A 26,740-nucleotide genomic window follows, 5' to 3' on the forward strand; every position below is an offset into this window, starting at 1 on the left:
TGCTTTCCCAAGGGTCTTGAAACTACCATTCTACTCTCAACTTCTACGAAGTCAACATTTAGATTCCACATGAGGGAGATTATATCATACTTGGCATTCTGTGCCTGGTTTATTTCATTTAGCATAACAGGATTTCATTCTTTTTCACAAATGAATAATATTCCATTGTGTCGAAGTACCACATATTTTTTTCTTTTTAGTTACACATGACAGTAGAATCTATTTTGATATATTCATACGAACATGTAATATATCTTATTCTAATTAGTATCCCAGTCTTGTCAATGTACACAATGTTGAGATTCACTTTGATGTATTCATATATGTACATAGGAAAGCTGTGTCAGATTCCTTCCTCTGTCTTTCCTATTCCTATCACCCTTCCCTTCCCTTAATTCCCCTTTGTCTAATCCAATGAATTTCTATTTTTACCCCCTTGTTGTGGGTGAGCTTCTACATATCAGAGTTCTCATTTAACCTTTTTAACTTTATCATTGATTTCTAATTTTTTCCATTACAATCTGATAGAATGCAAGGTATTATCCCTATTTTTTGTATTTGCTAAGAGTTGCTTTGTGGCCTAAGATGTGGTCTATTTTAGAAAATGATCCAGGAACTCCTAAGAACAAAGTGTATTCAGTCATTTAACTCTAAATCATTAATTATATTTTGGTTGTATAGCTTCTTTATTTAGTTTTTGTTTCAAAGATCCATCCAGGGATGAGAGAGGGGTGTTAAAGTCACCCAGTATTATTGTGTTGTGGTCTCTTAGATTCTTGATATTCACAAGGGTTTGTTTGATGTATGTAGGGGCATAAATATTTATGACTGTTTTATCTTGTTGATGTATAATTCCCTTAAGCAGTATGAAATGACCTTCTTTGTCCCTTCTGATTAACTTTGGCTTGAAGTCCACTTTATCTGATATGAGGAGAGAAACCCATTCTAGGATCCTGGTCCCAGTAGTCCCCACTAGGTTCCATTTGTGTGGCAGAGTAGATAATCTTTCACCCCCTCTGCCACCTGTGGATGCCGTCCTTCCTGGTCTCCTGGGTCCCGTCCCCAAGCATACCTACCTGCTTGATCGAATTCTCAGCCCATTCCAGCTAGCCACCAAACCCAAAGGGTGGAAAGGACCTGGGATCTCTCAAGTCTCAATGACCTGTATTTTCCTGGGTAAAACACTTTCCAGGCCTGAATTTATCCTGGTCAACTATGAACACTCCGAATCATGTGGTAGGCATCTGCCCAGTCTGATTCTTGGACCCAGCTTGGATGACACAGGCCTGGGCTCCTGGACTTGTTCCCATAACCACCAGCCACCATAGCATGGTGGGAAAAATGACATCTGCCTCATCTCCATGGACAGCCAGGAGATAAGGAGCATCTTTCCTGCACCAGCATATGGTTTAGCTCACTCTCTGGATCAGTCAGACAGTGTCCTTGATCTCTTTTTCTGTATCAAGACATGCCACCATGTCACCTGAAATGCAGGTTCTCTTAGTCTCCCTCCCTGCTTTACCTGTGGTGGATCAGCTCTGGTGGCCACTGCTGCCAGTGGTGGGTTTTCTTCTTCTATTTTATTATATCTAACCTTCTAAGTCCCTAAGCTGTTCTGGGAGTCTACTGTCTAAATCCCAGTATAATCCCTCTCACTCACTGAGAATCTGTTTACCTATTTTCCTGGTCTCATGCCATGGAGCAGCTTGGAAAGCAACCTCCTTTACTTTGCCATCTTCAGGAATTCCAGATTCATTTTTTTAATCTATTCATCAGTTGATGGACATGTAAGTAACTTTGATTTCTTGGCAACTGTGAATACTGCTGCAATAAACATGGGAGTGCAGGTGTCTCTTCAATATATTGATTTCATTTCCTTTAGATACATATCCAGTAGTAAGATTGCTGGATCATATGGTAGTTCTATTTTAATTTAAAAGAAAATTTTTCGAGGAACTTCTGTACTGTTTTTCAAAATGACTATAGCAATTTACATTCTCCCCCTACAATTTGCAAAGGCTCCCTTTTCTCCACATCCTCATCAGCACTTGTATTGCTTGTCTTTTTGACATGAGTCATTCTTACTGCAATGAGGTGTTATCTCAATGTGGTTTTGCTTTGCATTTCTCTGATGATTAGTGCTGTTGGGAATTTTCTCAAATACTTGTTGGTCATCTATATCTCTTTTGCAAGTGTTTATCAGGTCTGTTGCCCATTTTTAATTGGGCTGTTTGTTTGCAGTTTTGGAGATCCTTATATATTCTGGACATCAACCTCTTGTCAGATATACAATTTGCAAATATTTGCCCCCTCCCATTCTGCAGGTTGTGTCTTCATTGTGTTGATTGTCATTTTGACTGTGCAAAAACATTTTAGTTTAATGTATTTGTCCATTTATTTGTCTAGTTTTTTGCTTTTGGTTCTTGTGCTTTGGGGTCTTGTCCAAAAAATCCTTGCCCATACCAATGTCCTGTAGTGTTTTCCATATATCCTCTACTAGTAGTTTCATAGTTTCAGATCTCATATTTAAGTCATTAATTAGATTTTGGTTTGATGAAAGGAATCTAGTTGCATTCTTCTGCATGTGGATATCCAAATTTCCCAGCACCATTTATTGAACAGATTGTCTTTTCTCTGCTGTGTGAATGTTCTAGCACCCTTATGGAAAATCAATTGGCTGTAGATGTGTGAGTTTATGTGCAGGTCTCTATTCAGATTCCTTTGGTTTGTTTTTATGCCAATACCATGCTCATTTGATTACTATAGCTTTGTTGTATATTTTGAAGTCAGATAGCATAATGCCTCATTCATTCTTTGCTCTTTTTTCTTAAGATTCATTTTGCTATTCAGAAATTTAAGGGATTACGTACAAATTTTTAAAATTATTTTTCTCTAATTCTGTGAAGAATGTCATTGGTGTGTTGATAGGGATTGCAGTGAATCTGTAGATTATTTGAGTAGTGTAGGCACTTTGACAATATTAATTCTTCAAATTCATGAACACAGGATGTCTTTCAATTTTTTGTGGGGGTGTGTCCCCCTTTAAATTTTTTCATCAATGTTGAATAGGTGTCATTTAGAGATTTTTCAGTTCTTTGGTTAAATTAATTGGAGAGATTTCTTTTTTTCTAGCTATTTCAGATGGACCTTTATTTTATTTATTGTTTTTATATGGTGCTGAGAATTGAGCCCAGTGCCTCACACATGCTAGGAAAGCATTCTACCTCTCAGCCACAACCTCACCCCTCTAGTTATTGTAAATGGGATTGCTTTCTTGTTTTCCAGTTCAGATAATTGGCTATTGGATATAACAGTGTTACAATTTTTCTGTGTTTATTTTGTATGCTGCAGCTTCACTTGATTTGTTTACTAGTTCCAATAGTTTTTTTTTTTTTTTTGGTGGGCTCTTTAGGGTTTTCCATATATCATGTCTTCTACAAACAGTGACAATTTCATTTCCTTTTTTTCCAATTTGTTGCCCTTAATTTATCTTGCCTGATTTCTCTGGCTGGGACTTCTAGTATTATGTTGAATAAAAGTGGTAAAAGCGGGCTTCCTTATCTTGTTCCAGAGCTTAGAAAGAAAACTTTCAGCTTTACTCCACTTGGTATATAATCTGTCAGCTTATCACATATGACCTTTATTATGTGTAAGTATATTCTTTTCATACATAATTTGTTCCACATTTTTATCATGAATGGGATGTTGAATTTATCAGATGCTTTTTCTGCATCTAATTAGATGATCATATGGATTTTTTCCTTAATTTTGTTGATGTGTTAGATTGCATTTATTTATTTAGGTATGTTAAGCCACCCTTGTATTCCTCCTGCTTGATCATGATAAATACTCTTTTTAATGTGCTGTTGGATTTAATTTGCTAGTGTTTGTTAAGGATTTTTGTGTTCCTGTTCACCAAGGATATTGGTCTGTAACTTTCTTTTTTTATTGTATCCTTGTCTGCTTTTGGTATCTGGGTAATTTTGGCCTTGTAGAATGTGTTTGGAAGAATTCCCTGCTCCTCAAAATTTATTTGAAATAATTTAAAAATAATTGGTATTAATTCTTTAAATATTTGGTAGATCTCAGAAGTGAAACATCTGGTCCTGGGCTTTTCCTTGATAGGAGACTTTTTCTTACTGATTCAATCTTATTACTTGTTCTTGGTCTATTCAAGTTTTCTATTTCTTCATGGTTCAGTCTTGGTAAGGTGTATGTGTCTAGGAATTTGTTAATTTCTTCTAGATTATCAAATTTGTTGGCATGTAGTTATTTATAATAATCTCTAATGATTGTTTGTATTTCTGTGATGTCAGTTGTAATGCCTCTCTTCCATATATATTTAAAATCATGTCTAGGTTACTTATAATGCCTAATTCAATGTAAGTGCTACGTAAATAGTTGCTATGCCATATTGTTTAGGGAATAATGACAAGAACATAGAATATATGGATTAAGTACAGATGCAATCCCTACCCCTATCCCTGTTTGAATCTTTTGTGTGGAACCCACAGATATATGGAGGACTAATTGTTAATTTCATAAAAGGAAGTGAGACTTGTTCTTCCTATTCTGTTTTCTAGAAGAGATTGTGTTTAATTCATATTATATTATTATTATTTAAACATTTGATAGAATATTTCAGTGAAACTGCCAGGTACAATACCATGCATATGTAATCCCAGCTACTTAGGAAGCTGAGGTGGGAAAATCACAAGTTTGAGGCCCACCTTAGCAATTTAATGAGATGCCATCTCAAAAAATAAAAAAAGAAGTAAAACATTCCTTGGTCCAATCTCCAGTACCACCACAAAAAGAATTTCTCAGTGAAACTATTTAGGCCTAGAGATTCCTTTGGCAGGGGTTAAATGATTAATTCAATTACTTTCAGAGTCATAAGGTTCTTCAGATTATTTCATTGGGTGAATAATGGTTAGTTGTGCTTCTGTGGAATTTGACCATTTCATCTAAATTGTCACATTTAAGTATGGAGGGTAGTTCTTAGTAATCCTTTACTATTCTTTTGGTATGTGGTTCTATGAGGATATCACTTATTTCATTCATGGTATTGATAATAGAGTCTCATGTCTTTTTTGTCAGTCTCATCAGAGGATTGTCCCTTTAATTGGTCTTATCAAAGAAACAGCTATTTTGTGTCTTAATTTTATCATTTTTCTTTTGTTCAGTTTCATTGGTGTCTTTTTTGTTGTTGCTTTTTCCTTTCTTTGGGTTTGTTATACTTTTTTATTCTCTGGATAGAATCTTAGATTATTGGTTTGAATCTTTTCATTTTTAAAATTTCTCTCTCAGCACTGGTGTAATCTTAACATGAAAATTGTCAAATTTTAATATGCTATATTTCATTTTCATTCACTTCAATATCTTTTGATGTCTCTTGACACTCTTTGACTCATATATTACTTAGAAGTGTATTGTTGGATTTCCAAGTATTTTGAAATTTTCCTGTTACTTTTCTATTAGCAGTTTCTAGCTTGATACCATCGTGATCAGAACACACACTGCATGACATCCATTCTTCTAAATATGTTGACATTTGTTTTATGGCAAATGCTATTGTCTGTCTTGGTATATGTTCCATGGATGCTTGAGAATAATGTGTGGTACACTGTTGCTGGATGGAGTATTTTATAGCTGTTAAATTGTTCCTGTTGGTTAGTGTTCTGCTATGTTTTTGTTCTTTTTCTACTTGCTCTTGCATTTGTTGAGACAGAAATCTTAAAGTCCCCAACTATAATTATGGATTTGTCAGTTTCTTTTTCACTTCCGTCAAGTTTTGCTTCAAATACTGTGCAACTCTGCTTGTTATTTGGTGCCTTCACATTTGGAAGTGCTGTGTATTCTTCCTGTAATGAATCTCTTCTAATTTTCTTTGCTTTTAAGTGCACTTTATCAGATATTAATATAGCCAATCCTGATATTCTTTAATGTTTGTAGGATTTCCTTTTCCATTATTTCATCTATCTATCTATTTATCTATCTATCTATTGGTACTGGGGATTGAACCCAGTGGCATTTAACTACTGAGCCACATCCCCACTCCTCTTTTGACTTTCATCTAGAGGCAGGGTCTCACTGAGTTGCTAGTTTCTGAGGCTAGCTTTATCCTCCTGCCTCAGCCTTCTGAGCTGCTGGGATTACAGGCATGTACCACCAGATCTGGCCCAACATTTTATTTTTAACATGACTATGACCACTAAGTTTTAATGAATTTCTTGTAAACATGTTTGAATTCATGTTTTTCATCCATTCTGCAAATCTTAGCCTTTTAATTGGTATGTTTACACATCTAATATAATATTATATATAATATATAATTTAATATAATTATTGTTATATGTTAGGGCTTAAGTCTGCATTTTGATATTTTTATTCGTTGTTTTCTCTGGTTTTCATTTCTCTATTTTCATCTTCCTGACTTGTTTTGGGTTATTTGGACATTTTTAAAGATTCCATCTTCATTTTTCTGTAGTGTTTTTGAGTATATCTGTTTGGATAGATCTGTAAGGGACTTTTCTAGATGTTATATATACATAACTTAGGCAGTATACCAGTGTCATTATTGTATAAATTCGAGGGAAATATAGAATCTTTACATTACTTTATCCTTTTCCATTTATGATAAAATTAGCCTAGCTATTCCCTAAATATTTAGAAACATGTGAGGCACAACTTTTGTTTCAACTGTCAAACAGAAAACACAAGAGGAAAAAGAAAGCCTATTGTATTGACTCTTATTTTTGCTTATCATGTTATTTCTTCCTTCCTGATGCTCTAAGGTTCATTTTTTTATTGTTTAATTTCTGTTTCAAGAAGTTCTATAGCTGTTTTTTTTTTTTTTTTTTTTTTTTTTTTTTTTTTTTTTGCTGGGGTGGTGGTGGTGCGGGGCAGTCTGCTATTGACAAATTCTCTTAGTTTCCTTTTATCCAAGAATGTCCTAATCTTAGCCAGGCCTGGTGGTGCATACCTGTAATCATCATGACTCAAGAGGCGAGGCAGGAAGGTAACCAAGTTCAAGGCCAGCCTCAGCAACTTAGTAAGACCCTGTCTCAAAGATAAAAAGGACTGAAGATGGAGCTCAGTGGTAGAATGCTACTGGGTTTGAACCCCAGTACTTGGGGAAAAACAAACAAAAGAATGCTTTTGTGAACAATGTTTTTGTTGGATATAGGACTCTGGGCTGATGGCATTTGTATTTCAACACCTGAAATTTCTGTGCTACTTCCTTCTACTCTTTGGTTTATAGAAACAAATCCACTTTTATTCTGATTGTTTTACCACTGTAGGTGAGGTGTTGATTTTCTCTGCTTTTAAGACATATTTCTGTCTTTAGTTTTTAAAAGTATAATTAGGATGTGTCTTGGCATGCATTTCTTTGAGTTTGTTCTGTTTGGAATTCATTTAGCTTCAAGAATCTATTTATGTGTCTTTCCAAATTTGGACATTTTCAGTTATTATTATCTTGAATACTTTCAAACCACCTTCTTTCTCCTCTCCTTCCATAACCCCTATAATCTCATGGATTTCTGAGGCTCTGTTCATTTTTTTCCATTCTACTTTCTCTGTTTTTCAGATTAGATTATTTCTATAATTCTGTTTTCCAGTTCACTGATTACTTCTTCTGTCCCCTTCATTCTGCTGTTGAGACTATTCACTGAGCATTTTAAATTTTGGTTATTGTACATTTAAGTCCTAAAATGTCCATTTGCTGCTTCTTTATATCTTCTACTTATTTTCCATCTGCTTGCTGAGGCTGTCCATGTTTTAACAAGCCTATTCATCATTATTTATTGAAACAAATTTTATAATGGTTTCTTTAAAAGTCTTATAAATATTTCTAATATTGATACCTTGTTGTTGGCCTCTTTTGGTTTTTTAAAATATTTTTAGTTGTTGATGGACCTTTATTTTTATTTATTTGTACGTGGTGCTGAGAATCGAACTGAGTGCCTCACGCCTGCAAGGCAAGTGCGCTACCACTGAGCCACAACCCCAGCCCCATCTTTTGTGTTTTAAAATTTATTTTGATGTCTTTCTGGCTTCTGGTATGTGAGTGATTTTTTTCCCAGTTGAAATCTATACATTTTCAATATTATGGGTCTCTGGATTTTTATTTTTTATTTTTTGGCAGTACTGGGAATGGAACCTGGGGCTTCATACATGCTATGCAAGTGCTCCACCAATAAGCTGCATCCCAAGCCCCTTTTAATTTTTTTTTTTTTTTATCTTGAGCCTGGGTCTTCCTAAGTTGCTCAGGTTGGCCTCCAACTTATAATCCTCCTGTCAGCCTCCTGAGTCACTGGAATTACAGGCGAGTGACACTATGCCTGGCTTGTAGGTTTCTTTTTTTTCCTTTTTTAAATTGAAGTCTGGGGACTTATGTAAAAAATAAAATTCTGTTTTATATTAAGATCAGTTATGTGAGGTGGGGCTGTAGCTCAGTGGTAGAGCACTTGCCTAGCCTGCACTAGGCAGTGAGTTCAATCCCCAGCACCTCAAAAAGAAAAGAATACTTCAGTTATGATCAGGAAGAAGAAAGGAAGATGTGTCAAAAAAAAAAGACTAAAGAAGAATAATTTGTATAAGTTTCTATATATCTCATGCTTGACAGTTTACATTCCATACTAATTCAGTTCCTTAGAATATTAATGTGGTAAGGCAGTTATCACTTACACCATTTTATAGCTGAAATGAGTGCTCAAAAAGGTGAATTGACTTATGCAGACTCACTTAGCTAGGGAAGTGACTGAGCTTGCACTCCAAAACAGGTCTACTCTCTGTAGGAGAGTAGAGTAGAAAGAAAGAAATTGGAAGAGAAAATATCAGTAGCTTTTGAGGTATTGCCTGTATTATTTTACTTTATTATACACTTTTATCTCCTATTCTTTCAAATATGAATCAGCTAATTGTTGATGAAGTCTTTACTGTACCATCCTAGAGACCCCATGCAAATGGACATCTAATAGCATAGAAACCATTTTCTGAGCCACAGTATCCCTACTATTATTCTAGACTATGGAACATTTTCTTCCTTCCCCTGACCCTCATTTAAAAAATTGGAGAAGAAATATTTAGACTAAGCCAACTTCTGGGCAGAATCATTGCACTTGGCCTTGTTAGAAATACTAAGTGTATTACTGACTCTGGTTATCTAATCTATTTGTATCTAAAAGTCTCTTCAGTGTTTTTATTATTTGTCAGTTTTCAAAAATCTGCCTAATTCCAAACAGATTCCATGTAAAGACACAGTATGATGGGATATTTCCATGGTGTCTCATGGTATCAAGATATGAATGAAGATCTGAATGGTCTGTAAAGGACTGGCATGCTGCAATGAACCAGAAATCTCTTCAGATCTTTTTTGTTTTTAACCCTATACCAAAGAATGAAAGACCTACATTTTATGACTGTAAATTCACTTCAGCAGGAGTAAATAATTTGTTATAGCACTAAAAGGAAGAAAATGTGTAGTTGCTTTTTATTTATTTATTTATTTAGGTACTGAGGATTGAACCCAGGGGTACTTAACCACTGAGCCACATCTCCAGCCCTTTTTTAAATTTTATTTATTTATTTTTATTTTGAGACAGGGCCTTGCTAAGTTGCTTGGGGCCTTCTTAAATTGCCAAGGCTGGCTTTGAACCAACAATCCTCCTGCCTCAGCCTCCCAAATTGCTGAGATTTCAGGTGTGCACCACCACACCCAGCTTATAGTTGCCTTTTTTAAAAATATATTTTTAGATGTACTTGGATACAGTGTCTTTATTTATTTTTATGTGGTGCTGAGGATCAAACCCAGTGCCTCACACATGCAAGGTAAGCGCTCTACCACTGAGCTACAGCCCCAGCCCTATAGTTGCTTTTCTTAACTAAAGTAATTCAGAATTTCAAAGAAAAGCCTATTTGTAGAGAAATTAAGCATGGTTTTATTTCTGGAAGTAAATATTTGCTTTTTTAAAAGTAAAAATTAAAACCTGAAGAAACAGAGTAGAGAATGAATTCATGGTATATTTTGTATTTGTAGTATGTGTGTCAGATTCATTTTGATGTCTGGGGATGCCAATTTTGAATTATTATATATGCTTCTTATCCTTGAAAGGAAATAATAAAGTTTGAAGGAAATAATGAGATGTTTTGGAAATTGTCTTACAGTATATAAAATATATTTAGATTATCAAAATAATTAAAGTGTGAAAGGGTAGGGAATGTCTACATATTTAAGTTAAATATCTTCAGTTACATTGATATACATGGTACTTAAGAAACATTCAGGGCTGGGTTATGGCTCAGTGGTAGAGCACTTACCTAGCACACGTGAGGCCTGGGGTTTGATCATCAGCACCACATAAAAATAAGTAATAAAATAAACATTATATATATGAAACATGTTCATCTGTACCGAATTTTCAACTTTATCCTAACATCTCTATGTGCTTTTACTATCACCCAATAACTAAAATTTAAGTGACACAAAGTTTGGCTCAAAATGTTTGAACACAGAAAACGAAGCAATGAAGAGGAAGGAAAATATGGATGAACAAATAGGAGCCAATTAAGGAGAACCCAAAATATAACTCCAAGCTTGCCCTTCACTGCCTTGAAACTAGAGACTGAGCTTTTCTTCTCAGATGTTTTGTAAAATTTCTCTCTTTTAAAAATATTATTTTTTTAGTTGTAGTTGGACACAATACCTTTATTCCATTCATTTATTTTTATGTGATGCTGAGGATCGAACACAGAGCCCCGAGCATGCTAGGCGAGTGCTCTACCGCTGAGCCACAACCCCAGCCGCTGTAAAATCTCTTTACCTTAACCTTTCAGCAAAACCAATAACATATTATATGTTTAAATGAAAGAAATATTATTCCATCCACCACTGACTATGGAGCCACCCTCTGATGAAAATTACTACAGTGAAATCATCATATGTAATAGATCAGGAAAAATATTTCAAGTGAATCAGAGTCAACATGTAGCTTTGTAGATGGAAGAGGAGTGTGTTTCTCAATAATTTGTTTCATTTTCTAGAAAAATTCTACAATAAAGATGCTTTCCAACTTGTGATGGAGTCAAGTCAGATAAACCAGATTTAGGTGGTAAATGCCCTAATCTACTAACCACCCCACCATAGCTTAGCAACACAGTACACTGTAGAGTGTCAGTTGTTTCCCCTGGTGATTGCATGGTTGATTGGGAGCTGCAGCCCACAGTTGCTACCTAGCATTGTGAGAGAGAGTTGATTGTGCTGCATATTTCTAGACTGGGAAAAGATCAAAATTTGAAGCTTGGTTTCTACCAAATGCATATTGTTTTCACATTGTTGTAAAGTTGAAAAATCATGAGTTGAACTGTTGTGAGCTTGGGTCATCTCTATATAATTTTGAAAAATACAACCACCAAAAAAAGACAATAATATAAATGATGGAATATTCATCTCAGTAATTAAAATCTGATATTTATGGATGCAAGTTACTAACTGCTTGATTTAGATGTTGGAATTCAGATGTTGGGATTTATTATATTAAAATAATGTAATATTTTATTTGTTTTTCTGTTACAGATGACTTGTTCAAAGTTCACAAGCTTAAGCCAAATCTGAAGTGGCGACAGGCTTTTGACAGCTACTTAAAAACTCTGCCTCCATACTACTTATTAGTATGTATTGATGTGTATATGTATTAACTGTGTCAATGATGATTCTTGTCATAAGAAATGTCAATGAATCAAAAGCTTTACCTTGCTATAAGATAGTTATCTTTTTATTTATTTTATGAACATTTGTGTCATCACTGTCTTCTCAAACCATGTAAGAGTTTAGAGATGTCATGATAGTATAAAAGAGCACTGTTTTCTCTATTTTGTTTCTTTTAACTGCCATGGTTATTTTTATGAAACACATCTATGTTCCTCTTATTAAAACTGATCTTATGAAATTATAATTTTGGAATGAAGAATAAATAGGTATTGATTCATGTGTTATACCAACTTCCCTTTTTAACTCTAGAAATTCTCAATCTTGGGGACTCCCTCTGAAAACAAAATGCTGAAGACATTGTAGTTGTTTATGTTCTAGGTACAGCAAGAAGTAGAGGCACTGTAAACATTACTTGGCCTCATTTTGGGTATTATAGTTGGAGACAAACACTCACAATGACTTTGAACTTGTAATGTAATCTAAATCCAGATTCTCAAACCTATTTCAGAGGTTGATGTGGTAACTTAAAACCAATTTTGTAGAGGTGAAAAGGCAGAATCTTCATTGGTGTCACTGGGAGGAGAAATTGGGGTGTGTTGGTATTGACCATGGCAGGAATGGGGTCCACAATAAAATGCAATGTGAAATGATTTTATGACTTTGGAATTAAGACTGAAAGCAATTTACTTATTTGAATTTGCTGTTACTTGCTCTTCTTATCCCACTCTCTTCTGATTTTTTTTTTTTTTTTACTTTCTGCTCCTTACCTCTCTGCTATTTTCATTGCCACTTTTTAATGTTCCATGTTTGGTTTTATGTGCAGCGCCTTGACTTCTAAAAAATTAATCATGTCCCTTTGCCCCTTATAACTGAACTTTGAGTATTTTAAGATTTATTCTATTCTTACTGTTGTGTATTTTGTTTCCTTATAGCCATTAAAGAAAGCACTAAGGATGATGGGAGCTCCAAATCTGATATCAGATAATTTAGATTGTGGACTTAGTTACAGTGTTATCTCTTACCTTAAAAAACTCAGCCAACAGGTAGTATTGGTAAAAACAAACAAACAAAAATCCTTTGCCCTCAGAAGTGCATTTCCTTATTCTTTAGTATAATTGTAATTTTTCCAATTAAATGTGTATATATATATATATCTACACTTTATTGGCTAGTAATAATGTGATTTTCTATGGCTTCTAGCTTCACCATTTAAACTGCAGTTAAGGGTCTGTCAGTATCGTTTGATGCTGTGCCATTTTTCCTTCTGCCTGCTGGTTTGTCCTATTCACAACTGGCTGATATTTTGTGGCCTAAGAGGGACAGAGCTTAAAAGAATTCTCTCCTGGGTCACATTTTGTCTATCCTCAACCTAGTTTCTCCTTGAATCGCTTTGGGCTAGAGCATCCCCCTTTTGTAGGTCAGCACACTGAGGCCTGGTATGGTGAAATGACTTGCTTGAAATTCATTTTTAGGCAGCATGTAAAGGACTTACACTCTCACATGCTACTAGCCCTTGGATAAACAGCTATCTGCTTTACCCTGGAGAAGGGGAAGATGAGACCAGTGTTCCTCAACCTGAAGAGTGGGATTCAGCCTCCTCTCTTCTTGCCCTCGACCTCCATCTGTTCCTTTAGACCCCACCTCATGTGCCATTATTCACTTTGTCCCTTGGATGCCCCTCTCTATTAGTACCTCATCCTCCACTCACCCCTCCTTACCATACTTCTCACCTCTACCTAGCCCATTCTTGTAGGATGGAAATGTTTAGGAACTATTGAGTTAGCACTCTACTACCATACAATTGTTCTATATTATGTGACAAATTCAGGCAGCAGTTTTACTGTCTTGTGCAAATTGTATGCCCAGGTAGGGAACAGTAGTAGCATTTGCAGTGGCTACAATGCTTCAAAACAAATAGATTTGGATGTTTGGCCTTTGCAAAAACCAAAGAATAGTAAGCAAAGTGTCACTTTACTAAAGGACCAAAAGGAGTCCACAACTGGCATGCTGACACATCTCGCTAGGAACTGGCAAAAACTTCAATACTATTAAGAGCTTACTGGTTCCTACCCGTCCAATGTGCCCCAAAATGAAAAAAAGAAAGTAAAGGCAAACCCAGAGATCTTATCTGCCAAGTGCCCCCCCAATCCCTTTTCCTCTCTGCTAAGTTTTTTTTGTTTTTGTTGTAAATGTTTTGGTTTGGTTATTTATTTATCTATCTATTGGTCCATTTATTTTTTTTTTAACTTGATGTTTACCTTAGGCCTTTAAGGCTGTGTCAGCAGAGTATGGCCACAAGGAAGAATAATGAACAGATTTGAAACTAATGCAAGTTCTTGGACCTTCTGGGGGCACATTGATTATATATAGTTTTATAAATGAGCTTTCAAGAAAATTTAATGAAGTAGACCACTCATATTTAAGAATTTTTTAGAGCTAATAAACATAGACTCAGTTCCAATTATTAGGGAAGATCAATAAATATCCATGACCAAGCCAAAATAAATCCAAAGTTTTTTGGGGACTTAATGGACATTGGTGGAATTTTATCTTTTAGAGAGAAAGATATCATAAATAATTTATAATATTTCTAATTACTAACTTAATTACTACTTGAATAACTATGTCACCAGTGCTCCTTAAACCATCTCAGATGTATATAGAACACAAAATATGTTAAATATCTTGCTACAATGCATTCTCAAGGAAAATTAATCAAGATAGTATGAAAATGTCTATTAAAAGGATTTTTCATTATAAATTAGTGAAAAACTTATTGAGTACACATTACAAATTATTGGTTTGGTAACATTTGTTAAATTAAGTATTACAATATAAGGCTTTTTATGTAGTCCAATGTTAAAAATAAACAGTTCAATTTTTTATATATAACGCCAGTCTATATAATCTGAATTTTAGCACTAATTTACATGTGTAAATAGAGTCTAAACCTTTATGTCTGTTTCTGAAACAAATATATTGATGTAGACTAGATGCTTTAAAATGACTATGAATGAAATTCTTCCCCATGGTTTCCATTCTTTCCACAGTTCAGCCATAGTTTTGACAATAGACAAGAGACAAAATATATTATTTGCCTTTCCAGCCCCCTCTTTGTTTGCTGTGATAGTACAGAGAAGCACAGGAAAATGTTTAATTATCTGTTTTTCTGTAATTTGCAATTGAAGTTGTTCTTTGAGGTTCTTAAAGTATTATCTTTCTTAAGTAGTAAAAATGGATAGCAGTAAGGTAGATGTTTTCATAACATGCTATGTACTTTCATTTTAGACCAAACTAGAATCAGAACGAATACTAGCATCAGTGGGGAAGAAACCTCCCCAGGAAATTGGTATCAAAGTGAAAAATCATTCTGGAGGTGGTGTGTCCTTGGTTCACAATAAGAATTTTAGAAAACTATTGAAAGAGATTACAGGGGAAACTGCACTGAGACTGACAGAATTGAATACCAAAGAATTTGCTGGCTTCCAAGTAGGGCTCTTAAACAAGGTAAATGGTGACATAAAGAGATTGTATACGTTTGAACTTGTCTGATACATTTATATTATTCATATGGCTTTAGTTTTGAGATAATGACAGTCCTATTTTGGAGTTAGTAGTTATTAATGGAACAGTTTAGGAATTCTCCTGCTAGTGATGCCAAGATGGAATTAAATGTACAAGGAATGTTTGGGAAACAGCACCTGTGAAAGGTAATGGAGAGAGCCTCCAGGCTGCCATGCTGATCTAGCACCTGTGAGAGAGCAGGCAGGAAGGAGGATTGAGAATGAAGAGACTCAGATGTTGGTGCAGCTTGGAGAAAGTCTGGGCCAGCCCAGTGGGGACATCTGGTATGAGCTTTTCTCATGGAGAAGGTCCACTGGCAGAACTGGCCAGGCTCTACCATTTTCTCCATTCTTAGAAGGAGCAGGACCTCAGCTCAGTTCTGTAGCAGTTGCCTAAGGCCCTACAGCTAGACTCAGCTCACTGTACTCCTTTTGGAGTCAACCATTGCTGTCCTTCGGGGAGATTCCAGCAGCTGCCAAAAGACTATGTCTAGATTACAAGCAGTGGTCATGCAAGGTGACCACAGGAATAAATCTCAGGATTTTGAATTTAAAATTATATACTTGAAAAGGGATACTCCGGGGCTGGGATTGTGGCTCAGTGGTAGAGCGCTCACCTACAATGCATGAGGCACTGGGTTCGATCCTCAGCACCACATAAATGTAAAATTAAGATATTTTGTCCACCTAAAACTAAAAATTAAATATTATTTCAAAATTAGAAAAAGAAAAGGGATATTCCTAGTGACTTTAATAGTGTTGTGGGTGTCTTAGAATAATCAGAACAACAAATGGGAACTTTTCACTGTGAAAATTCTACCATAGTTAGTTAAAGTAAATATAGCTCTTTTCAAAGAGTTTAAGAGGTCAGGTATTACATTTCTAGATTAGAAACCTCAGGAGCAATTGAAATTATTTCATTTCAAACAGGATTTGAAACCTCAGACATACAGAAATGCTTATGATATTCCACGCAGAGGTCTTTTGGACCAGTTGACCAGAATGAGATCCAATCTGCTGAAAACTCACAAGTTTATTGTTGGACAAGATGAAGGTAAATTGAACAGGGGAGTAATTTTCACTAGGAAAATGCCAGGCATGACTTTCATGAAATTTTCTGTCTCATTATGAGTAGTTTATGTTGTAATAGTTTAATGTTTCCAAGTGCCTGTTTTCATGGAATCCCTACATCTGCTCAGACATAATTTGTTTTTCTCAAGTTTAAAGGCAAGTGTGCATTCATCAACACATACACCACACTCACCATACTTTACCTAAAACAAGCCCATTAGACAGATAGTGTGTTTATGCTCATAAAATGGGCATTAAAATTGACAATGAGCATTTTTGTAGTTTTCCCAGGTGTAGCCCAAAGTAACAGAACTTAGGTCTGTCAGATTCTCCAATCTGCACACCCAGAACTCTACTACCCATTCTACCACCCAGCTTACTGTGATAAAGAGAATACCTCATTTCTAGAATAGTAATGAACTGGATAGTAATGAACTGGAGAATCATGATCGTTTGCAATTTCCCCTTACTCAATTTTGTTCATTTTAAATGGGTTCATCCATCTAGCAAAATCAGCAAATCTTAAATTGGACAATCCTCAGAAACCCCTCACAAAATTTTGTGTAAGGGGACTTAGCTAGAAAGATAGCATACACATTTAATTCAATCCTCACAGATTATGGCCCACTAACCAAGATTCTCTGTATAATAAGAGAATGCCATGGAATCTCAGCTCTTTCAAATGTAGCAGATTCATAGTGTTTTGGATTGAGATGAAAGGTATGAAGCAGGTCATCCATTCTTTTTTTTTATTAATTTGTTCTTTTTAGGTATACGTGACAGTAGAGTGTATTTTTACATATCGTACCTACATGGAGTAGAACTTATTCTAATTAGGATGCCATTCTTGTGGCTGTACATGATGTAGAGTTTCACTGGTGTATTCATATACAAATATAGGAAAGTTATGTCCAATTCATTCTACCATCTTTCCCATCCCCATACTCTCTCCCTTCTCTTCATTCCCCTTTGTCTAATCCACTGGAAGAATAGAAGGTCAGCCCATTCTTAAACCTGGCTTGAAGGTAAGGGAGTTGTTCTCATCCTAGGGATATGAGCCTGAAGGCAGTAGTAATGGTAGACTAAATAATGATTTGGATGAAGAGAGATATGATTCAAGATCCCAGAATGCCAGATTCAAGATTTTCAACTTTATTGGATGCCAAGATGCACATTGTTAAACCCAATGATGATCATGTCATCTCAAAAGGGACATGCACTCCAATTGTAGAGCATCAATTTAATTGCTGGTGATTTTTACAGATTCCCTTCATAGTGTTCCAGTTGCACAAATGGGTAACTATCAGGAATATCTAAAGACAGTGGCCTCCCCATTACGAGAGATTGATCCAGACCAACCAAAACGACTGCATACTTTTGGCAATCCATTTAAACAAGATAAGAAGGTAGGATGCCTATTTCTATTTCTGTCTAAATTGTGATACCCCTTTGATTCTCTTCTTTTTTGGTAAGAGGAATACAAATGAGAGACAAAATGTGATCTCAGGGCTCTTTGTGGATGGAAATGGGAGCCTCCTGATGCAAGAATGTGTTGAATGAGTATGCCATTTTTTAAGTACCTGGTAGGAGCTGGTGACTTTAATGATTACATTTTAATGCTTACAACTGTTTTGCAAGGCTTATATTGAGCAAGTTTCAAAGTTCTGTGACATAACTGATAAGAACCAGGATTTGAACCCACATCTTCCTGGCTCCAGAGTCTATATTCAGTCCTACCACCACACATTAATTTCACCAATTATTTTATTTCATCTATTTCCATGAATCAGGTAGGAGGTTCTAGCTAGATGGTAATGAGTGTGTCCCTTGAAATATGGAATACTAGGTGATGTGAACTTTTTTTGGGTGATGTCAATTTTTTGGAATTATCACACTAGAGCTCTTAATGTGGTACATGTGTGATATATCAACTTGACCATTTTAGCATGAAAACAAATGAGATTATATATGTACTCATGGAGGAGACCATTGCTATTAAGGCACAGACCAGGCAGTAGTCTCTTTTATAATCTCTTTTATATCTCTGAACTTAAAAGTATTTCACCTCACCACAAAGGTTAACTAATTAAAGTATGTTTTATCTTTCTATACCTTAGTATCCTTACAAAACATTGGGGATAATAATTGCACCTAACAGGCAGAGGTCTGTGGAATATTAAGCAAGTTAGTACATGCACACTGTTTAGAACATTACTGGGCATGTAATAAATGCTCCGTGAAAATGTTTTCCCCTTCCAGTATAGAATATGGGGGGGGGTGTTCCTCTGGAAAAGTCATTTTTCATGATTTTGTTCAAATTATAGGGTACATACTCTTAGGTTATTCTTCTATATTTCTGGCTCTCATCCTTCATCTACCCTCAAGAGCAAAAAGTCTCCTTGCTACTTTGCCAGCACCAAAGTGAAAGTATTTGAATTCATATTGGAAATTCCGGTTGGAAAAATCACTTTTTCCATCTATCTTCCTTTCCTAATCTAACTGTAGCATAATCTAACTGTACAATGATGATCAGTGTTTCTTAATGATTAGTTTTAAGCACAAAAGCACCAAAAGGAGAACTTACTGGGGTAGAGGTGGGCAGGTATGCAAAGTGGTTTATACTTCTCCAAAAAGGTAACTATGAGTTTATCCCATTTTGGTTGGTCAGAACTGCTCATTCCTGAAGCTTTCTGATTATTATTGTAGCATGTTTGGCCTTGGACAACACCTTATATGTTAGTTTCCTCTTCATTCCACTTAGACTGGATTAAAATTGAGTGTCATTTTCTGAGAATAGAGTTGATAAATATTTGGCCTGTGTTTATACTTATGTAAAGTAATGTAATGTGTAATTGATTGATTGTATATGTATAAGACAAGTGTTTGCAGTTTTTTGATAGTGGAATCTTTGTTTTCCATAGAATATGTTTGTTAATGTCTTTTAGGGAATGATGATTGATGAAGCAGATGAGTTTGTAGCAGGGCCACAGAACAAAGTGAAACGTCCTGGAGAACTCAACAGTCCTATGTCATCTAAGAGAAGGCGGAGTATGTCCCTGCAGTTGAGGAAACCACAAACACCGCCTACTGTAACTAACCATGTGGGCGGAAAGGGACCACTCTCAGCCTCATGGTTCCCATCTTATCCAAACCTCATAAAACCCACCCTTGTACATCCAGGTATAGAGTAGTGGTTGTGATTTCCTTATGGCTCCTAGAGGACTAAGACGCTAAACAGTTTTATTTTCTTTTGTATTCCTTTTTTTTTGTATGTTTAGTTGTTGTTTATTAAGTAAGTCATTTAGTAAACCATCTATGTGGTAGGTGCAAAAGACCCCATGGGGAGCAGACAACCTGTTTCAAGGATCTTAGTATATATGAGAAGAGATTCATAATAACAGCAATTAACACATGGCATGGACATAGTAATTACTAATTAATTCATAACTTAGTAAGTAAATAAATAACAGTAATTAATAGAGAGATGGAGAGTTATGGGCATGTTCATTGTAGCCATTTGGAGCAGCTTCAAGGGTTGGGACAAAGTAGGTTTCCAAGGCAGTTGGAGTGAATTGGCTAGATAGAGCGTGAATCTACACTTGTTCCCTGTGCTGTCACCTCCTGTTCATGCTCTAGCCAAGTACAGCATGGTGTCTGCCACCTTGACCCCACTAAAACCATTCTCAGGCTCACCAGTGTCTGCTGCACCTTGCCATTACCTCTCAACAGTATTTGGACACTGTTGTCCATTCCCTTCTCCATGAAGACCTTCATGAGTTCCCAGATACCTCGTTTTCTTTTCCCTTTAAAAATGGCTCTTTCCATCCTTTGTCTGTGTTTTTCCCCCTTTCTTTCCTTCCTCTAGAAATTGGAGGGCCTCAAAGCGCAATTCCAGGGCATCTTCTCTTCACTGTGTTTTCTCCCTGAGTGATCCCATGCAGTCTGGTGGCTATTAAATTGATTTAGATTTCAACAACTTCAATATTTACACCTCTAGATGAGAGCTTGCTCCTTAGCTCCAGATTCTTATTTTACCATGGACATGGGTTCTCCACTTAGGTATCTAATACACATATAAAACTCAATAGGTTGCATGTGTTTCAACTAGGCTCCCAACCTTGCCCCTCTTCAAAATAACTCTGCTGACATCCTTATGCATAGCAATTAATGACTTCATCCAGTGACATGCTGGTAAAGCTACAGCACCTGTGAGGACTGAGATGACAGAGAAACTCTAGACTATAGCATTTTCAGATTTCTCTAGAGTAAATAATGCTAATAGTATTAATGCCAGAATAGCAATCTGAGACTATTGAATTAGAGTCAGGAAGAATTGGGCACAATTCCCTCTCAAGAGCAGTAGAATACTGGCTCATTCATACCCCTGGCATTGTTATTTACTCAGTAGTTCAGGTGACAAACTTTAGAGTCACTCTGATTATTATTTTATTCTTCTCTTACTTCCATCAATTTATCAAATCCAGGAACTTGACATTTAATATAATCCCTGTACTCTTACCATTTTTTCTGTTCCATGACTCTACACTACCATGATCTCTCACCATGCTACCATGATAGCTTCTTTTCTGATCCCCCTGATTCCTGTTCTTTTATTTTTTATTGTTTGTGCTTTTGGTAGTATGGTCATTTTGATAATATTAATTCTGCCTATCCAAGAGCAAGGTAGATCTTTCCATCTTCTAAGGTTTTCTTTCTTTCTTTAAGGTTCTGTAGTTTTCATTGTATAGATCTTTCATCTCTTTTGTTAAGTTGATTCCCAAATATTTTATTTTTTTAGGCTATTGTAAATAGGGTAGTTTTCCTCATTTCCCTGTCAGAGGATATGTCATTGATATACAGAAATGCCTTTGATTTATGGGTGTTGATTTTATATCCTGCTACTTTGCTGAATTCATTTACTAGTTCTAGAAGTTTTCTGGTGGAGCTTTTTGGGTCTTCTAGGTATAGAATCATATCATCAGCAAATAGTGCTAAATTAAGTTCTTATTTTCCTATACATATCCCTTTAATTTTTTTCATCTAATTGTTCTGGCCAGTGTTTCAAGAACTATCTTAAATAGAAGTGAGAGAGGGCATCCCTGTTTGTACTTGGGATGGAACCCAGGGATGCTTAACCACTGAGCCACATCCTCAACCCTTTTTTGTATTTTATTTAGAGACAGGATCTTGCTACCTTGCTTAGGGCCTCACAAAGTTGCTGAGGCTGACTTTGAACTCGTGATATTTCTGACTCAGTCTCCTGAGTCGCTGGGATTATAGGTGTGTACCACAGTGGCACTCAGGTTCTGATTCACATTCTTGCTCCTAACTCACTCCTGGCCCTGAAGCCAGAGTGATAGTGTCAGCAGGTAAATGGGTCCATGCCATGCCTATTCTGGAAGTGCATCCTCCACTTTCCCAAGCACTTAGAACACACCCTGAACTCCTGACTGTGGGTCACAGGCTCTGCACAGCTTCGCCTGGAGGCAGGCAGCCTCTTCCTCCACTCCATGGTCCTCAGCAGGTCCCCCTCTGACCCTCACCCTTACTGCAGCCTGACCTGTCCCTCTAAATCTGCACAAGCCTGCTCTGTCTCCTCCTCAGGCTTTGCTCAGAGGACACCACCCAGAAGGCCCTGCCACCACCCTCAGCCCTGGAGGCCCCTCTGCTGCTCCCTCCCACTCCTCTGCTCCCTCCCACTCCCCTGCCCACATCTCCCCCAACAGGAATCCAGCTGGGATGGCCTGTTGCTCTCCATGCACTTCCTCTCTGACTTCCCATCATGGTGTAGGTTCCACCAGGGCAGGTGCAGTTTCTGTCTGCTTCAGTGATGATCCATCTCTTGGGATAGCAAAAGATGAGTAAAAGATATGTCAGACTTGGAGTAAAAAGAAACCCACTTTGACACAGAAGGGGCGAAGGATGAGGACAATCATATAGATATATTGATAGATAGATATAGATAGATAGATAGATAGATAGATAGATAGATAGATAGATTGATAGATTGATTTGGGGTGATGGAGTAGAGAGAGCATATTCAGCCCCAATGTATTTTCTCAGAATATTTTAGATAGAAGTGAAACAGAATTGTCTATTCATGTTACCTGGCTTAAAGCTCAGGTAACTGCTAGCTCAGGCAATGCATGGTAGTTTATATGTGACTTTGAGAAATCATGTCATCAAGTGAGAAAAGTATTTTGCTTTGTAAAGAGTAATAGGATGACACTAAATCATGAGTACCAGGGACTTCCCAATGTTGTTGTGCTATCTCAGTTTCTACGTGTTTTCATAGTAGCAAGAGGGGAAAAGGTGATCATGTAGTATTATTTTCCTGAGCTCAGTGTGAGGGGTTTCAGATTTCCACCTGGTACATATTTCTGCTCTGTGAAGTAAATAACTTCCTTGAAACTTAGAAGCACAGGGATGTACCTGTGGGACTGACATAATGCAACTACCTCATAGCTCAACTTCTTAAATTGCTTTCCAGATGCCACTGTCATTCATGATGTGCATGAAGAGAAGATGGAAAATGGGCAAACCCTACCTGATGGCTTCTTGTCAAAATCTGCTCCAGCAGAGCTTATGAACACAACAGGAGATGGTGTCCCACCCAACCAATTGGATTCTCTGTCTGATGACTTCACTAGTCTCAAGAGAGATGGACCATTTCACAAACTTGGTAATAACATACTTAGAGGAGGAGCCCCAAATTGCAATCTCTCTGTGGATGACCAAAAAATTGCAGTAGTATCTACTTTGGGAACTGCACCAAATGCATTGCAGATCACTCCTGCAATGGCACAAGGAATCAATGCTGATATCAAACATCAATTAATGAAAGAAGTTCGAAAGTTTGGACGAAGTAAGTAGGACTATCTATCAATAATGTAACAGTAAAACAGGCAGTACCTCTAATTCTATGATTCTGAAAAGATCCAAACTACCTCTTGATGTGCATTTTTGGGCAATATTGGGTTCTCACATAATTTAATGCAGTTCCTTCTGGCTTTTTTTTTTTAAAGAAAGAGTGAGAGGAGAGAGAGAGAGAGAGAGAGAGAGAGAGAGAGAATTTTTTAATATTTATTTTTTTTAGTTCTCGGCAGACACAACATCTTTGTTGGTATGTGGTGCTGAGGATCAAACCCGGGCCGCACGCATCCCAGGCGAGCGCGCTACCGCTTGAGCCACATCCCCAGCCCCTCCTTCTGGCTTTAACTAAAAAGATATAATCACCTTTCTCCTTGCTTCTTGTAATAGTTCCCTTTTGCTGCTATAACAAATTATTGTGTTTATTACACACATCATGTATCATTGAGTTATTTAAAACAACAAATTTATTATCTGATAGTTTAAGAAGTTAGAATTCTGAAGATACTTTCACTAGGCTAATATGAAGGTATTGGCAGGCTGGTGTTCTGAGGGCTCTGGCAAGAATCTTTTCCAACTTCCAAAGGCTGTCTGTATTCCTTGGTTCTTAGCCCTTTTCCTCATCTTTGAGTCAACAGAATTATCACTTTTTCTTCTCTCTAACCACTACTTCTGTCCTTCCATCTTTCTTCTCTCCAGCATTTACTGTCCCATCTTATAAGGATATTTGTGTGATTACATTGGACCTGCACATAAAAACCTGGATGATCTCCCCATCTCAACATCCTTGACTTAATTTTATCTGCAAATAATGTTTATTAGGTAACATTAAAAGTAACACTTTCACAGGCTCCAGGGATTAGGGCAATTTGAGGCAGCCATTTTTCAGCCTTCCACATTTGGTAGTGTTTGCAAGAGTTTCCTTAGTAGATACAAGCAAATATTTTCATTTGAGTGTTTAAAATACCCATGAAGAATGATTACTGAGGATGAATCACGATTCAATACTATATCTTATCCATATTTTTAAAAATACTAAAGTTTTTAAAATCTCTTCAGAGTATGAAAGAATCTTCATTTTGCTTGAAAAAGTGCAAGGACCTCTGGAGATAAAGAAGCAGTTTGTTGAATTTACCATCAAGGAAGCTGCAAGGTGAGTATAAACAAGCTCTTCAGAGTATGTTTTGTTTTGTTTTAGCAGCATGGCCCAATGCAAGACAGAGAAGAATAGGCTCTGCCTTGATTTTCGCAAACTCTGGTCCTAAGTCATAGTTAAGGCTGTCTCTAGAGGTATTTAGATTGATGTTATCTGCATCCAACTCATTCATTACTCTAGACTAATGTGAGCTTGGGCCTTCAGCTGGCACTCATTGTATTTGGTAAATCATATCTTCCTGTAAGGATAAATTGTATATCCCCCTGTAGGTTGAAAGTTCTGCTTTATATCCCAATCGGTACCTTGCACCCCATAAGTGCTCTAAGTATCATTTAGTTAATAAAATTTTCTCTTTTTTTTTCAGGTTTAAAAGACGAGTCTTAATTCAGCAACTTGAAAAGGTGCTAGAAAAAATAGATTCTCATCACCTTCTCAACAATGTGAATCACATCAACAGCAGATCATCAAGTTAATGCAGAGACAAGTGAAAAAAAAAAGATTTCTGAGCTGTAGGACTGGTCAGGATATTGTTGAAGCCTCAAAGAGTCTAAGAGAAAGTGGTAGAGCTTTAAATTTTATGATTATCTGGCAGTAAAAGTTGGACTTTTGCCTTAAAAATTTTTGTGAAAAGCATCATTTTTTAAAATTTTCTTGTTTATTTTCCCAATTAAAGGAAAGTGGTGGTGTTAATTTAGTAGGCTAACTTCATAAAACCCTGCTGTCCCTACCACAGGCAATAAGGGAATCACTCATTTAAACTGCCATTTCAGGCATTTTCAAAGTAATGAGGGACTACCTGCAAGTGGAACACCACTTGATGTTCTTACAGTGTCTTTTAGAAAGAATAAGCTTACAGAATCCAAGTATTAGTCATGTGTGTGCTAAACAGAACTTTCAATAATTCCTAGTTGTGCCTTTTAAACCATGCAATATTTTGGAAAGTTTGAATCAAAAAGTAAGAAGCTGCTATTTGGGTAACTTATTTCTCTGTGGGAAGGGGCAGGGAGAGTCACCAAACAGTCTACCTCCAACTCTCTTGTATTTTGTCTAAAGACATTACAAAGTGCACCTGAGGCTGCCCTATGCTCTGGCTTTTGTTCTTGCATGTGATAACAGAACATCTTCAGGTGGACTTAAGTGCTTTGGAAGCACTAAAAGAAAAAAATGTGTATGTGTCCTTTAATGTTTATATAAAAGTTTATATGGAACAGTATTGTTATGTTTGTATTATTTGTAAAAATTTAAGTATTCAAAGAGATTTTTGACTTTGCATATAAAAAATAAATCATTTTATTGATTTTTCACAGTTTATTGATGATAGAGAAGTTTCTAGTGGTGTGTTTCTTGTGATGTGTCATTTTCAGAAAAAGTGCTTACTATTCAATAATTAAGATATTAACATAGGCTTTAAGCTTCCAAATATCACTCACAGGACTGAGTGATGTTAGTCAAAGTACTGGGGAGGCCAGTCTCTCCTAAGAAACACTGAAGAGGAAAAACTGTCAGAATCAAGTTTATTGAATTTCTAGAATACAAGTCAAAAGTTTATAGCAACCAAGCAAATACTATATCATGAGAAAAACCATTGAGTATGATAAGAGCTTTGATGCATTTCAGTTTACCCTTGTCCATGCCCCCCGCACCATGACATGGCAGTGATTTTGAAGATGGCAGCCTGCATTCCAAGTATGGGCTCCCGTTTCTGGAGGGAGTGTATGTTTGCACCTGTCTGGAGGACTCCCTGAACTGACGAAAGGGGATTAATTGCCTTTGTTTTACGTAACTCCAAAGTCTCTCGGCATCTATGTGGAGGATATTTCTCAAAAATATTTCAAGGCAGACGAATAAGCTGCAGCAAACAATATAGCAAAAGGCTGGGAGGAAATTGGGGGGTATATGACACTTTAGAGAATTAGGGCTTTAAAATTCTCCCACGTATACCTGGAAATCTAGGAAACCATATACATACCCAAAGTTAGAACTCCTGTCTATAAAAGACCTGAAAGCACAGATTTCACCTCTGTCTGATCTTTAGACCCAGTTCAAGCAGGAAGTGAAGGCTAAAATAAGGCAAAGTTGTAAACAACCTGTTTAAGTGTTGAAGAAGCATCCCAATAGATAGCTAATGTACTATCACTTGGAGAATATTTTTTTTCTTTTTATTCCAGGTTCGTGAGAAAATCTTTTGAACTACTAGATGACCTCCAAGTTATAGGAACAAAGACTTCAGAGACTATACATGACAAAGAATACAGTCCTTAAAAAGAGTTTAGAGAAATTGATAAATAATTGACAAAATAGGGATGGGGCTGTGGCTCATTGGTAGAGCGCCTGCCTCGCACATGTGAGGCACTGGGTTCGATCCTC

At 36.5% G+C, this 26,740-nt stretch overlaps 1 protein-coding gene across 5 annotated transcripts in view; it reads left to right on the forward strand.

Moving 5' to 3' along the window:
* Nucleotides 1–25,678, forward strand: part of LOC308639756 (integrator complex subunit 6-like) — a 71,023-nt gene extending 45,345 nt beyond the window's left edge. For 2 of the 5 annotated variants that reach the window (XM_081278086.1, XM_081278085.1), the window contains 9 exons: nt 11,579–11,673; nt 12,646–12,756; nt 15,002–15,220; nt 16,207–16,330; nt 17,611–17,753; nt 19,293–19,527; nt 22,838–23,212; nt 24,277–24,370; nt 24,738–25,678. In XM_081278086.1, coding sequence (XP_081134212.1) covers nt 11,579–11,673; nt 12,646–12,756; nt 15,002–15,220; nt 16,207–16,330; nt 17,611–17,753; nt 19,293–19,527; nt 22,838–23,212; nt 24,277–24,370; nt 24,738–24,846 — 1,505 coding nt within the window. In that variant the 3' untranslated portion in view covers nt 24,847–25,678. Of the gene's footprint in view, nt 1–11,578; nt 11,674–12,645; nt 12,757–15,001; nt 15,221–16,206; nt 16,331–17,610; nt 17,754–19,292; nt 19,528–22,837; nt 23,213–24,276; nt 24,371–24,737 lie in introns of those variants that run through there. The other 3 variants (XM_081278087.1, XM_081278088.1, XM_081278089.1) reach the window with 3 other exon arrangements.
* Nucleotides 25,679–26,740: the final 1,062 nt, after the last annotated feature.

This window comes from Spermophilus citellus (genome assembly GCF_964194105.1).
Source record: "Spermophilus citellus genome assembly, chromosome: X".
Lineage (NCBI taxonomy): Eukaryota > Metazoa > Chordata > Mammalia > Rodentia > Sciuridae > Spermophilus > Spermophilus citellus.